Source organism: Tetrao urogallus (genome assembly GCF_951394365.1).
Source record: "Tetrao urogallus genome assembly, chromosome: 18".
NCBI lineage: Eukaryota > Metazoa > Chordata > Aves > Galliformes > Phasianidae > Tetrao > Tetrao urogallus.
Genome location: NC_136831.1, coordinates 5755499 through 5770233, shown reverse-complemented (window position 1 = coordinate 5770233; position 14735 = coordinate 5755499). Strand labels below are relative to the sequence as shown.

The 14735-nt window shown below is 51.7% G+C and overlaps 2 protein-coding genes across 2 annotated transcripts; both read left to right on the top strand.

The window, feature by feature from the left end:
- Nucleotides 1-188: 188 nt before the first annotated feature.
- On the top strand, nucleotides 189-4596 carry SIRT7 (sirtuin 7; the record flags this gene model as incomplete). The annotated part of the gene is made up of 10 exons (XM_079544185.1): nucleotides 189-284; nucleotides 379-516; nucleotides 1059-1163; nucleotides 2193-2263; nucleotides 2422-2494; nucleotides 2945-3043; nucleotides 3505-3741; nucleotides 3987-4067; nucleotides 4156-4262; nucleotides 4344-4596. 10 exons carry the CDS (start codon nucleotides 189-191, stop codon nucleotides 4534-4536), a joined length of 1200 nt encoding a protein of 399 aa, XP_079400311.1. The 3' UTR covers nucleotides 4537-4596.
- Nucleotides 4597-4690: 94 nt separating this feature from the next.
- Nucleotides 4691-14073, top strand: PCYT2 (phosphate cytidylyltransferase 2, ethanolamine; the record flags this gene model as incomplete). The annotated part of the gene is made up of 13 exons (XM_079544186.1): nucleotides 4691-4761; nucleotides 5123-5211; nucleotides 5799-5960; nucleotides 7797-7863; nucleotides 8289-8373; nucleotides 9436-9480; nucleotides 10895-11033; nucleotides 11464-11546; nucleotides 11720-11797; nucleotides 12372-12437; nucleotides 12690-12755; nucleotides 13205-13293; nucleotides 13983-14073. The coding sequence occupies 13 exons, from the start codon at nucleotides 4691-4693 to the stop codon at nucleotides 14071-14073; spliced, it is 1131 nt and encodes a 376-aa protein (XP_079400312.1).
- Nucleotides 14074-14735: the final 662 nt, after the last annotated feature.

The following is a 14735-nucleotide window of genomic DNA, read 5'->3' as shown; positions in this document are numbered from 1 at the left end:
ACAATAAACGGCTTTCAAACACCACGGCCCGGCGCTTCCTTTGCGGCGTGGTTCGCCGCCGCGCGAGGGGGCGCTGCTGCGCACCGCGGGGCGGGAGGGGCCGGAAGCGGCGCTCGGCCGCGCTCTCCGAGAGGAAGCGGCTTCTCGCGTCCGGCGTCTGACAGCGGAAGTGGGGCGCTTCCGGCGCGATGGCGGCCGGCGGCAGCCTCAGCCGCTCGGAGCGGAAGGCGGCGGCGCGCGCCGAGATCCTTCAGCAGGAGGAGCAGCGAGACCGGCGGAGACAGGTACGGTACGGTACGGTACGGTACGGTACGGCGCGGCGCCCCTCGGTCCGCCCGCGCGGCCGGACTGCCGTGACGCGCTGCGTGTGCCGGGCAGGTTTCCCGCATCTGGAGGAAGCCGCCGGCGGAACGGAGCCCCGAGGAGTGTCAGGTGCTGAGCGAGAGCGAGGACATCGTCCGGGAGCTGGAGAGGCGCCGCAAGAGGCGCGAGCGGCTGCGCCGACGGCAGGAGGAGGTGGGCGCCGGGCGGGGGCGGGCCGGGCCCGATGGGTGCGGCTCCGGGGCCGCGCCGGTGCTGCGGGGGCCGCGGCCGCGGGGAGGGGCTTTGCGCTCCGGGTTGCCGCGGGCGCTGAGCTCCTGCTGCGGGGGGAGTTCTGCGGCACAACTGACGGTACCGCCTTCCCAGGAGTGCCCCCGTTCCTCGGGACCGCGCCCTGCTGTGCCGGTCCTCGGCTGATCTCCCTGCACCGGCCTTGCTTCTTGCAGCTGCCAACCTCTTCCGAAATGCGTTTGGTTCTCTGAGTGGCCGTGCTCCCTGGGAGGGCTGTATCTGTGTGTGCTGCTATCCAGAAACCTTCTTCCCTTGGTCCTTCATAGATAATACAGATGGCAAACACCGACGTTTTTCTAGTTAGGAGACCTTTTGATAATATTCCTTCTGATAATATTTGTCTGCTGCATTCCCTGGCTAGGATGGACCCATATCAAAATGTCCAAGGAGCTCTCTGTTCTTTCAGGCTCAGCGACACGCTGAAACTGGCCATTTGCATTTCCTAGGTATGTGATGAGCCAGAGGAGCTAAAGAGAAAGGTCACTGAGCTGGCTGCTGCTATCCGGAACGCCAAGCACCTTGTCATCTACACAGGAGCAGGGATCAGTACGGTAGGATTCTTTGGGGGTGAGTGGCTGGAGCTTTGGGAGCTCCTTCAGGAGTGTTGCGATGTTTGAACTCTGTTTTTTGTGGATTCCAAGTGACCACAGGATATCATAGAATCATAGAATGGCCTGGGTTGAAAAGGACCGCAATGATCAAGTTTCAACCCCCTGCTATGTGCAGGGTTGCCAACCACCAGACCAGGCTGCCCAGAAGATATTTGGGATTCTGTATTAACACTGTTGAACTACAAACCATGACCAAGATGTTAATTAATTTGCATCTTGGGATGTTCCTGCTGGCCAAGAGATTCTGAGGCTGCATCACCTCTATGCAAAGAACGAGCTTTTAAAATAAGATCAGTAGTCTGTCTTCAATCGAGTTAAGTTAAAAAGTTCAGCTACTTTTGCTGCAAAACCTAAAAGAAGTGATAGCTGCTCAATGCTGTCTGCATTAATAAACGATTCAGAAATAACGAGTGCTTACTAGAAGTTAAAAATGATGGTTTAAAAAATGGTTTCTGTGGCCTCTTATGAGAATGGAAATCTGGAGCTGCCTCTTCGCGTGTCACATTTGTCACTTTTGTCTGAACTCTGAAATGGGAACCTCATTGTTCTTCCCCTTTTCTGCAATCTCAGCTGATAGGGAGCATGGAGCTGGGCAGAGTGTGTGGAAAAGTGTTAACGCAATAGACATTTTTTTTAAAGAACGCTGAGTGTTCTTTAAATGAGTTGAGTGTAAATAATGAAAGGTTCAAGAACTGTGTTCTGTCTGGGGGAGTGGGAGGTTCCTAGGGGAGAAGAGTGTTCTGGAGGGATTTCATAGTGGTATTATTGGAGAAAATAAATACTGGAGGTGAAATTGAGAACTGCAAGGTAGGAAAAGAGCTCCCTATAATTAGGAAAACTTTGAGTGAATGAAAAAGCAGCAGTGAATGCAGTACCTCGCTGTCCTGGGTGAGGCCAGGTTGATGTGTTGGTGGACAAGAGGTAGGAACTTTCGGGTCAGGCCGTGCTTTGTCTCTCTCCATAACACAGGCAGCTTCGATCCCAGACTACCGAGGCCCCAATGGCATATGGACATTGCTGCAGAAGGGCAGGAGCATCAGGTAAGGTGACTGTAGTGAACTTTTCCTTTCTCTTTCCTGGAAGGACATTTTTGCAGCTACTCAGGAGATGAATTCTGAGCTGCCCAGCAGACAGCTGATACTGAAAGAGAGTGCTAATGGTAATTTCTTACTCTTTATTTTTCTCTGCCTCTTGTCAGTGCTACAGATCTGAGTGAGGCAGAGCCCACGCTCACCCATATGAGCATTGCTTGCCTACACAAGCATAATCTGGTAAGGTTTCTTTTTCTGTACATGACTTGTGCTCCACTGTCACAGTATAATAAATCAGATAAAGAAAAAAGATATTTTTCACAGTACTGCATAACTGTTGTTCTCAGTGAGGTGTCTGTGTTTCTGTATAGCTGAGCCTTCATCAGGCCATGTCCAGACTATGGCTTCAGCATCTTTTTCCCTCATGCCTTTTTTTAATAGCTTATGTTTGCCTCCTGCTGAGGCTGTGGTCTGGGGATGTGGCCACAAAGCCTGCCAGGCCTAACAGCTGTATTTAGCAGGAATCTCTCTGCTTAGTTTTCACAGAGTTCTACTCTCTCTGCTTTTCTACTGCTAGCTCAGTATATTGAAGCAGAACTGTTTATTGCACATTGAGATGTTACCTGCATTGGAACCACGCTTTCAGAGTCTTCTCTGTGTGTGTTATTTCAATGTTTTGCTCTCTTCCAGGTGCAGCACGTGGTATCTCAAAACTGTGATGGGCTGCACCTGCGAAGTGGGTTACCTAGATCAGCAATATCTGAGCTTCATGGAAACATGTACATAGAGGTGAGCAGCTAGGAAGGGACAAAGACACTGTCAGTACTGGCCTCTTAAAAAAGACAATGGTAACTGTTTCTCCCTCCCTGACTCAAAAATTAGTACAAGGGCTACTCTCAGCTTAGTTTGTATCTTTAGTTTGCCAGTTTTTTGGCAAACTCCACAATCGAGTTTTCTGTACAAGCTGGCAGTTCTCTCTCTGTATTTGCTATTCTGCTTCTGAGTGCAGTTCTTCAGGCGTTGCCTGAAAACCCCTCCTATTGACCAGGCAGCCCTGCCCCCTGTAATTCCACTCGCTAGTTGAGCGTTTCTGAATGTTTCCAAGTTAGCATCTAAACACAGATGATTCCTTCTACTGCTTCCAGGTTTGTTGTCCCCCAAAAGGTGCTTTTCTCTGAGGTGTGGCTGCATCCTTGGGCTCAGATGGAGCAGATGCTGACAATACAACATTTTTCCTTCCTGTGCTACAGGTCTGCACTTCGTGTACCCCCAACAGAGAGTACGTGCGAGTCTTTGATGTGACAGAACGCACGGCCCTGCACAAGCATCACACTGGCAGGCTGTGCCACAAGTGCGGGGCACAGTTGAGAGATACAATCGTCCACTTTGGGGAGAAGGGGACACTGACACAGCCCCTGAACTGGGAAGCAGCAACAGAAGCTGCAAGCAAAGCAGATGTGATTCTTTGTCTGGGTTCCAGCTTAAAGGTAACTTTAGAGACTCGGTGAAGATTGTTAGCAGCATTCCCTCTTGGTGATACACCTTGGTGCTGAGCAGTCTCCTCCCAAACAGACAACTGTAAACTCTGGTGTCAGGATTCGCCCACCATCTGTGTGATAGTCTCTCTTCCTCCCTCTTTCCCTTCCTGGTAATACATTCCTTTTCCTCTCGCTGATATGGTTCACGGTTACGTGTGCCTTTGGCTGTGCTGATCATTTCTGTTTTGTGCCAGGTTTTGAAAAAATACCCCCGGCTTTGGTGCATGAGCAAACCTCCACCTCGTCGTCCAAAGCTGTACATCGTGAACCTCCAGGTGAGCGCCTTCCCGGTGCCGGGCAGGGAGGTTGGGTGAAGCCCCTCGCAGCGGGTGCTGCAGCACGTGTCCTGCTGTCACCTCGCAGTGGACACCCAAGGACGACCTGGCTGCCCTAAAGCTGCACGGCCGCTGCGACGACGTCATGCGGCTGCTGATGGAGGAGCTGGGCCTGCAGATCCCCGGCTACGACCGGTGAGCTGGTGGGGACCGGGGGGGGGGACGGGACGGGACGGCCGCCGCGAGCCCCCCGCCCTCACCTCCTTCTCTCCGCAGGGCGCGGGACCCCATCTTCGCGCTGGCCGAGCCGCTGCGCCCCGACGAGGAGGGCACGCACTCCCGGAAGCCGGTGGCCCCGCCGCAGGGCGTCGAGCCGGCCGCTGCACCGCGGGACGAACATCCCGCCCGGCCCGGCGGCTGGTTGGGCCGCGGCTGCGCCAAGGGCACCCGGCGCAGGAAGAGCAACTGACGGCGGGGGCGGGGCGGGGCGAAACGGAGCGCGGGGCGTCGGCTCGCCCCGACCGCCGGTGCTGACGCGCCCCAAGATGGCGGCGGGGGCGGGCGCGGGGCGGGGCGGGCGGGAGGTCCCGCTCGGCGGCGGTGCCGCCGGTGACAGCGCGGCCATGCTGCGAAACGGGGCGGCGGGGGGCGGCGCGGCGGCACAGCGGCCCGTGCGCGTCTGGTGCGACGGCTGGTGAGTGCGGGCGGGAATAAAGCGTCTCGGCTGCGCTGCGCCTCCGCTCCTCTGTCACCGCCGCTGGGGTTGCAGGTGGGGGGGGGGAAGAGCGGGAGGGGCTGCGCGCCGGGGGCGCCGCGGGCGCTTTGCCGGCCGTCCCCGCCACAGCCGCGGCCCGGAGCGCCGTGCCGTCGGTGGGTGCCGCGCGGGCGGGTGGCGGCGAGACGCCGCCCCGGGAGCCGACGGCGATGGCGTGAATCGCGGCGCCGCGATGGGCGGCGGGGAGACTCCGAATCCCCGAGCGCCGCCGAAGGAAGGTCGCCGTGCGCAGCCCCTGAGCTCGGCGCGTCCCCGGCGCTGAGAGCCTTTGTCTTTGCAGCTATGACATGGTGCACTACGGCCACTCCAACCAGCTGCGCCAGGCGCGGGCCATGGGCGATTATCTGATCGTGGGAGTGCACACGGACGGTAAGAGGTCGCTCGGCTTTGCGCCTCTCGGTGTTACCGGACGGCCGTTACTCCCGTTATACCGGCGGCGCTCATCCCGTGTCTCCCCGGGAGCGGCGGTGCCGGCACACCGTCGGGCGGTGCCGTGCTGCGCTTTGCTGAGCTGCGGTCGCTTCTCTTGGAGGTGCGATCTGTTCTGCCGAAGCCACTGGACCGGCTGAGGGTCAGCCCGGGGCCGCGAGCACAGACTGAGAAACTCGAACCCAGATGAGAGTTAAGTGCTAGGAATTAATTCCTGCTTGTGAGCGTGGATCTGAAATCAGTTTATGGATGCAGCTTGCAATGTAGGGTGAAGCCGTTGCTCAGGCATCCTGCTGGGAGCTGCATTGCCAAGCAGTGCCCTTGGGAAGCAGTATTTGGGTGTGAGGAGTCACTAACACCTTATGCCTATAGAGGGAACCCCAACGCCTTTACCACATGCTTACAAATGCGATGGAATAAAAACCATTCCTGAACTCACTGGGCCTTTCGTGCGTGCTATAAACGCCCCTCAAGCTCTCTTGCTGCAGACCATACTTCTAACTGGGTTTTCTCTCTCTCTCACCCAGAGGAGATCGCCAAACATAAGGGCCCCCCCGTCTTCACGCAGGAGGAGAGGTACAAGATGGTGCAAGCCATCAAGTGGGTGGATGAGATTGCGCCTGGGGCTCCTTATGTCACCACACTGGAAACCTTGGACAAATATAACTGCGATTTCTGTGTGCATGGTGGTGAGTGATGCTCTTGAGGTGGATTGGTACGAAGAAGGGCCCCGTAGGGCTCGTGTGCTCTTGGTTTTCCGGCTGCAAAGCAAGGAGCTGCCTGACTCATGTGAAAGTTAACTCGTGTGTACAGACTGTAGCAGTGCCTGTGCTGGTCTGTACAAGTTCTCCCATTCAGGGATTTTGGAGAAAAGGGTTTGTGGATGTTGGGACAGCAGTGTGATTCCTTGGCTTTAAGCACCCGTTTCACTTCCAAAGATGAAACGCACTGACAGTTGTCCTGAGATTACCCTTAAAACATGCAAGAGCTGTACATGAAAGGAATACGTGTTTACAGCAGCTAGATGTGAAGAACAGTGTTATAAGGTTAGGTGTGCAAAGCCAGAGTCATTTATGTCTGCTTATCCTGAGATGAGATCAGATCTGAAAAGCTTCGGTCTCTTGATCTAGCTGATAAGCTCCTAAAGCGCTTAGCTGGCCCTGTACTCAGACCTCGTTCTGCTTAGGAACATTTTTCAGCATACAGTCACTGAAGAGAGGCAGTGTTCTGGGGAAACATTCCTGCTTTTGTACTCTGTCCCTTCCTTGGACTATTCACGCTTGTTCAGTTTCGGCCCCTCCTCCCTCCCCTTCCAAAGGTATTTTGTTAATTTAATCGGGCACAATCTTTGCACTCTTTCTCTTATCCTTCCTCATTTGATCCCAGCAACCTATTGATAAGGCAAGCATTTCATTAAATGCAAATAAATTGTTAATCTTCAATAAGATAGATACGTGTTTTTTTTTTTCACGTGGACAAGATGACTATTGCATTCCTTGTTAGCTTAATTGCCTGTCCTGAATGCACGTTTTGTGTTCGTGACCCTTTGCTAGGGCTGGTGAGGGATTAGCAGAACAGAGGCGTGCTGGTGGCCTTTGCTCCAGATTCGCTGCTTTGATCCCTTCTGCCAATCTTTCTGTCCTTCCACCTGGATAGCATTCATGGATGCTGTATTTTGGCTGGGCTGTGGTTCTGCAGAGGATAAGTTTTGAAATAGCTGGGCTTAGCATGGGAAAGCGGCAGACAGCAAACTTGCTGCTGCTGCTTCTCTCCTGGCACAGGGCTCATTTCTGTCCCTGTGCCCTGAGGGGAGGGAGAGGGGTTTTAGGAGAGCTTTCTTGAGTGTGCCACTGCAGTTGTGCAAGGAAGACAGGAGTTACCAGTGCTGTAAACAAGGGATTAGGCTGAATGAAGCCAGCGTAGGTTTTCACTTGTTAAGTCTTTAAACTGTCATTAAAAGGAGGAGAGAAGTGCTTGATGTAGAATGAGTTGGGACCCATGCCAAAGCTGAACCAGAGCTGATTCTGGAGGAGTTGAAGGGATATATTAATATCTTTGTAGAAGTGCCATCACTGAGGGACCGAGCAGTGATGCACTGTTTCACTGACTGGGGAAGAGTTGTAATGTGAACTAACAGCTCAACACAGTGCTGGAGAAGTTAGTTCAGGTGCTTTTTGCACAGGCTGATGGTGGCTGTTGTTACTCAGAGAACAATTCAGTCACGCCTGCGGTTGGATTTGCTCGCAGGGCAATGAGCTCTTGTTTCCTGGGGTATCTAATGAACAGCAGGCCAGATTGCTAGTAGACTTTAGCACTGGGAGCACGCTTGTCCCTACAGACAGATTTATTTTCAAGCCCATGACGTTTCTGTGGAGGTGTGGGACATACCCCATGTGCTGTGATGCAGGCTGTAGGGGTTCCAGTTACCTTACATGGCAGATGTATTCCTCTGCAGCCGTAATTCTAACATAGCTGCTGTGCAGGGAGGTTTGGAGCGCAGCTCTGAGGCTTTCCTCTTTCTGCAGATGACATCACCTTAACGATAGATGGCAAGGACACCTATGAGGAAGTGAAGACAGCCGGGCGATACAGGTACTGCTGTGTAGCTTCCTACCCTGTGCTGGGCAGAGTTTCTGGGAGTTCCCATCGTGGAGGGAGCTCAGATGAAGACAGCTGTCTTCTGGTCGCACTTCAGCTTTGCTGTGAGATGTGTCAGAGCTTTAGCTGCTTCAGCCATTTTGGCTTCCAGAAGGTGATGCAGTCCAGCAGCTGGTCTTGGTCAGCTCTGGGGGTTAGCTCCGCTGGGAAGTCTGGGCCAGGTAGGTTTTCCTCATGTCACCCATTGCTGCGGAGGCCCAGCAGGCGAGTGGTGTCCTTTATATCAAGAGCAGGTAGCAGGAAGATGTCGCTCAGGATGCTGGTTTGGATAGATCAGATTTCACAGGTGTAACAGTGGGGAGAGGAAGAGGCACGTGCTTCTGTGGCATCAGCTTTATCCTTTGCTTATCTCCCTGCAGGGAATGCAAACGCACTCAAGGTGTGTCCACTACCGACCTCGTTGGCCGCATGCTGCTCATGACTAAGGCTCACCACAGCAACATAGTGAGTCACAGGGCTTTGGGTGGGAGTTTGGAGTCCAGGGCGTATGTCGGCTCTTGCCTTCCACTGCTCCAAAATGGCAGTGGAGCTCCTGGGCCTGGCTCCCATATCCATGGAGGACTGGCAAGCTGGCTGTGGGCAAAACACTCTTTGTATTTACTTAAGCCTTTACTTAAACCTGCCTGAAATCACAGTGTACAGCCCGTGATGCTTTGGTAACGCATATGGAAATAAAACTTTGATTCTCCCTTGATTGGCGTGAGCTTCAGGAATGAAAATGCTGGCTAGCCTTTGGCTTCTGTGATTGTGGAGTTAGAGAGTGCAGCCACGTTGATCTAACAGCTCAGTGCTGCCAGAATTGGAAGTTCTTCCTTCTCACCGAGCTGCACGCTTCTGCCTTTTGCTGTCTCTGAATCTTATCAGACCTTTCTTGAGTCTCCTCAGCTCACTACCTGGTGGATTGCTAACGTCACCAAAGCAAAAGCAAGGAAGCAGTGTTCTGTAGGTTAGTGAATTGAATAGACTCAGTAAATGAGCAATGCACTGAATGGATTAACTGAGAAACAGCAGGGAGGAGACAAAGTGGAAACGAGAATTCAGAGGTAGAGGGAGGTCTTTCTTTTAGTGTGCTGAGCTGTTAGATTGGCTTAGCTGTAATAATGCAACTTCACACCACGATGTGACACAGCATCGCTGTCTGTCTGCAGACATCTGAGCCCATCTCTGGTGGAGTGTCTTTGCAAAAAGAAGGGACACAGTCCTGCTAGGGGCTTGCATAGTCAAGAGAAGACAGAGGTGTGCAATGTTATCCAGCTGTGCAGATTGAGCAAGAGCCGCTGTCGCTGTGTGATGCCAGGCTGAGGTCAGATAAGGAGGTTTCATCTGACTCATGCTGGGACACGACCCTGGTTTAGATATTCACTCCTTTGTTAGTATTTAGTGGCGGAGATCAACGATACGCAGCCTAAGCGTGGACTTCCCAGCACTTCTGCCACACGCAAGCGTATTTTTGATTGGATGAGCTGTGTGAGTGCTTCAACATTTTGATTCTTTATCTCCCTTCAGGATGAGGACCTAGACTATCGGAAGCACACTGACAACTTTGGGAAGGTAATGTGAGTTCTGGTCGGAGACATCTGGTTGTTGGCCTGTCTGAGAAGGATTCCAAATGTGCTTTTTGGCCTGTATTGCAGGCTTGGTTTTTCCTCTGCATGTATTAGTAACCTCAGTAAATCTCTGCCACCCCCATACTGGTGTAGCCAGTGAGATAGGCAGGTGTGGCTGCACAAGCCCTGCAGTACTGCTGTAGCGAATGATGTTTCGTGGCACCACAGAGCTCCACCTGTTGAGGCTTTGCTGTTTGGCTGGCTTGCTTGTGAAGCCTTTATTGCCACTTCCTTTGCAATGCAGGTACCCAGAGTTCCAGCAGAGGGACAGGTTCTGTGGGTTCTCCTTTTAGTACTTATGTTTTTACAGGTGTTGCCTTAGGTTTGGGAAGGATTTATGTAGCAGCACGTAGTTAGCATTCCATTCCTGGTCTTAAGTAGCAGAGTGTTCCTGCTGGGGCTCTCTGCTGTCATGTTCAGCTCATCATACCCTGGGCTACTTCTAAAGAGCTGTCTGTCTTTTTTTGCCTTTTTTTTTTTTTCCTTCCTGATTGTTATGTTGTTCCTCATTAACAACCACCTGTGCCTAAACCTGAGCAGGTTTTCTGCTTGTTGGGGTTTTGCTGACCACGCTGAATTGTTCTCCATCATGTTACCTGTTTTAAGCAGGCTTTTGGGGGTCTGTTGCTCCATGTTAGCAGTTTCCTGGTTCTTGGATTTAGAGAAACATGTATGGACACTAAGCACTCTGCATGACCCCTGCCAGAAGTATACCAGCTTCTGCATACTGTTTATGTGGTTTGCCCTAGTCTTGGCTGAACTGTGTTTGTTCTTTCAAGGCTTTTAGAGCTGTTCACATTAGGGGAGCAAAGCGAAGTAGAGGCTGGGGCCAGTGACCAGAAGTGCTTCATGGTAGGGCTCAGCCTCCACCTTTTGGTTTCGCTGTGTCTGGGCTCTGGCTGCTGGAGCGGAGGTGGTTCTCCTCCTGCTTAGCGTACTGCCCTGCCAGGTAAAGGGATAGGCTGCCCTACAGCTTGAAAAGAGCTTTTGCATAAAAGGATTTTGGTAGTTTGTGTGTTGTGCACCTGTTCTGTCGGTAACCCTGCCTCTCCTGGAAGTCCCGGTCTGCCCTGTTGCCTTCCTCCTTCCTAAGTTTTCCTCTCAGCATCTCCTTAGCTGGCTGTGGAGGGGATGATTTATGCTGTGTTTGACAGAGAGAAAGGGGCTTTGGTGAGATCACACAAACATCTGGTGCTGGGAACGTGGACAGTGCAAGCTAAGAGCTGCGATGTTTGCTCACGAATTAAAACACAATCATGCCTGCTGCTGTGTTCTGGTGCTGTGTTTGGTTGTTTTTTTTTTTCCAAATCCCCTCCTGGAGCCTGAAAAGGAAGCGTGTGCGATGTGTGTTTTCCTAGGGACCAAAAGGTCACAGTCCTTGGACCGGTGTCTCGCAGTTCCTGCAGACATCTCAGAAGATCATCCAGTTTGCGTCAGGGAAGGAACCACAGCCAGGAGACACTATCATCTATGTGGCTGGAGCCTTTGACCTGTTCCGTATCCTTGACTCTGTTTTGTCAGGAAAATGGTGTTGCTCTGTTTGATGTTCTTGTATTTAAGGCACCAGAACAGGATGTCTCGAGGTCTGGCTGTCTTAGACCAAATGACAGCTGTTAGAAAGCACGAGGCGTGTAGAGCAGGCACTTCAACCTTGGGACAGTGCTGGAGTGCCCCAAATGGGTGGAAATTCTGGACAGAGGCAAAGTTGTGTCCATGTAAGGTGGAGCTGGAAAGATGGCTGGCTTTTGCCCAGAACCTGAGAGCCAGAGGGGGAAGCAGTGAAATGCTAGTAGTTCAAAGGCAAAAAGCAGTTGGGAAATAAACCCCTTGGGATTAATATATTCTGCTGTGGTTTCCTAATGCGTGTGTTTCTGGCTTCCTTTCCCCATTTTCTATGTGAGCTTCAATTCCTTAAATAGTTCTCCAGATATTGGGCATGTGGATTTCCTGGAGAAGGTTCACCAGCTGGCAGAGAGACCCTACATCATTGCTGGGCTGCACTTTGACCAGGTTTGTGATGTTCAAAGGCAGAACAGCTTGGCTGCTGTTCCTTCTGAAACAAGCAGGCTATGCTCCGGGAGAAAGGGAAGGGTTGTATTGGCTGGTACAGAATGCTTGTATTAGGAGAGAGTGAAAAGGAAGAGGATCACATTGTTTTAATTTTGACTGATGCTTTGCCTTAGGAAGTAAATCGTTACAAAGGGAAGAATTATCCCATCATGAACATCCACGAGAGAACACTCAGTGTCTTGGCCTGCAGGGTAAGTGCCTGCAGCTCTGTCCCTTTGTGCTGTTCCAGAAGTTGCTGAGATGACATTCTTCACTCATAGCTAACAGCCCTGCCTGAATTCTTTAGAATGTGCTGAGAAAGCAAAGACAGGACTGATTGCTTCCTGCTACCAGAGCTGTGCTCCCAAGGAGGCATTTGGCTTAGCTGTCATCCCAACTAACCCGAGTTAGTGAATCCATCCACGTCTTCCACCAGCAGTGAAAAGGCAGAGTGCTGCTCTGCTCTATGCAGAGACACCCGCAGTGTTGCAGAAAACATCTCCTTTCTGCAGCAGGGAAGAAACTTCCTCGGAAAGAAACACAGGGGGGCTCAGAAATGTGTGCTCTGAGCAGTTAATATGGGGATTTGCTGTATAAAGCCTGCCAGAAGGCATCGTCCTTAGTGGAACAAAAAGATGCTGTGTGACAAATAGTGGCTGCTGAACTCGCCTTCTGCTTGGGCTCATAACTCTGTAACCAGATAACCTCCTCAAGTGCTTTGTTTTGTTTAAAACCAACCAACCAACCAACCAACCCTAATAATAACCCAAACTCTCTGTTTTGTAGTATGTCTCAGAAGTGGTGATTGGAGCCCCCTATGCTGTCACTGCTGATCTGCTGGATCACTTCAAGGTGAGTCTTTGTGTATGGATGTACACAAGGATGTTGGGTTTCGATGTGCATAGAGAGCTAAAATGGCACTGGAGAGCAGCAGAGCAACGAAGGGCTCTGCTCAGTGTGTTTAGGGAAGCTCTGGCTGGAGACTGAGCCTCCAGGTTCTGATGTTGGTTTTCCTCATGTCCCACCTCTGCTTAGTGAATGGCAGAGTTACTGTCACCTTCTGGAGGGATGTGATGGTGTCAGTGACTTTGTCCCTCTCTCTAGGTAACTCTTGTGTGTCATGGGATGACTGAGGTGGTTCCAGACAAGGATGGTTCTGATCCATATGAGGTAAGGTGCCAACTGCTGCAGCCTGTGCTTTGTCATGATGGTGACAGGTATGGTTTTGTTCATGCTCCTGGGCTGAGATGTGAATGGCAGTGCTTGCTACCAGCACATCCTGGGCAGCTGGCTCTGTTTTTACCCACCCCTCAGGGAGCTACTTGTATCATCCACAGCAGCCCCATTCTTTTAGTCACTGTTTTGCCTGTTTTCCATACCTTCGTGGCAGAATGAGAAATCTGGTGATCCTTGCTCTGTGCCAATCCCTCGCTCAGCTCCTGACTGCATTACGTTTTGCTTCCGGCAATAATTCAGTCTGTATCCGAGATCATCTTGTGCTGTGCCTGGCTGAGCACCCACAGGGCCTTCTGGACCCTCTGCTCAGCTCTCATTTATGGAGCTGTAAATTGGAGGTCCTGCGTGTTCCTTGCAGGCAAATCTGCTGTGTTTGTCCACAGGAACCAAAGAGACGTGGCATTTTCCAGCTCGTGGACAGTGGCAGCAATCTCACCACAGATTTAATTGTGCAGAGAATCATCAAGAACAGGTTGGCTTTCTTCATCTCTTAGTTCTGTTCAGTCCTGCTTGTCTGAGGACTGATTGATGGGATTGAGCAGAAAGAAGAAGGGAGTAATTAAGGCACAGAATAGGAAATCAGTGAACGTGGTCCTTCCTCTTCCATAGCTTTGTTTTGGAACTTTTGGTGGGCTGCTTCATTGTGAATTTACCAGACCATATAGGAAAAGGAATAGCTGAACTGTTCTGCAAAAGAATGTGCTTCACAGCATGTTTTATTGCTTTTCCTCTTCTATCAGTGAAGATATTTCCGTGCTGTCTTCTTGTGGATTCAGCATACTGCTTCTTTGCAAGCTTTGCTCTTTTAAGCTTGAGCCCTTCACCTCCAATGACCCCAGTTCAGATCAGTTGTCAGTTTGAATTTGGTGTTGCAGCATTAAGTGGTTTGCTCAGGACAGACCAAGTGTGGAATATAGCAGCATCTTCTGCAGAGAGTGAACTAAGTGTGGTGTGAGCAGAGTGGGAGCCTAGGATTTGAGTGATCGTGGCATCCCTGGAAATCTCTCACAGCTGGCTCTCAAATTGGAGGGTGGTGGGTCGTGATGGGGCTTCTGAAATACAGAACAAAACTGCAGAGGAGAGGGCAACACTCTCCTGTTCCGGGTGGTTTTAGTCTCCTAAAGTCTGGATAAGACTGATGGTATTTTATGATTGATGCAGGCTGGAGTTTGAAGCCAGGAACCAGAAGAAGGAAGCCAAAGAGCTGGCAGTATTGGAGGCCATGAGGAGACTGGAGGAGGAGAAGCATTAGACCAGCAGGGAGCTGATGCGTTGCTCACAGAACGCCGCAGCGTCACCTTCTGGAGGAGCAGGGAGCTCTTCTGGGAAGGACTGAGCGAGGGCAGCACTGCCGGTGTGCTCAGGATGTGCTGCCCTGCCCTGTCCTGCACTAATTATGCAGACGTAATGAGTTGGGATCTTGTTGCCTAGTTCTTCCTCTGTTAATCAGCCACTGTTCCCTTTTCCAGGAGAAGATTTGAGAAAAGGAAAACAAAAAAAATAATGTTTTTAATTATAACTAACGTTTTAACATGTTGATGTGCTTTTACTTTCTGCCATTTCTGGCTTTTAGAAGATTGGAAATGGAGCAGCTGCTCAGGCCCCTCCTGCCCCCATCCACGTTCTGCTGTCCTGATCAGAGTCTGCACTTCGGAGCAGCCCTTTGGGCAGTGGTGCAGACTGGAGGGGGAACGCACACAGCCCAGCAGTTCTGTGAGCTTTGGGCTGGGGAAGCCAGGCCCATCGCTGTGTCTCCTGCTGGTGGTGCTTCTTGGCTGCTGCCTCTACACAAACTCCAGACCCAAACTGCTGCTGGTTTAACTAGATAAAGCCTTTCTCCAGCTGTGCCCAGTGCCCGTGAATCATTTACTTCACAGTGACAGGCAGCAGCTTGGCATCTGCTGGGGGGGCACA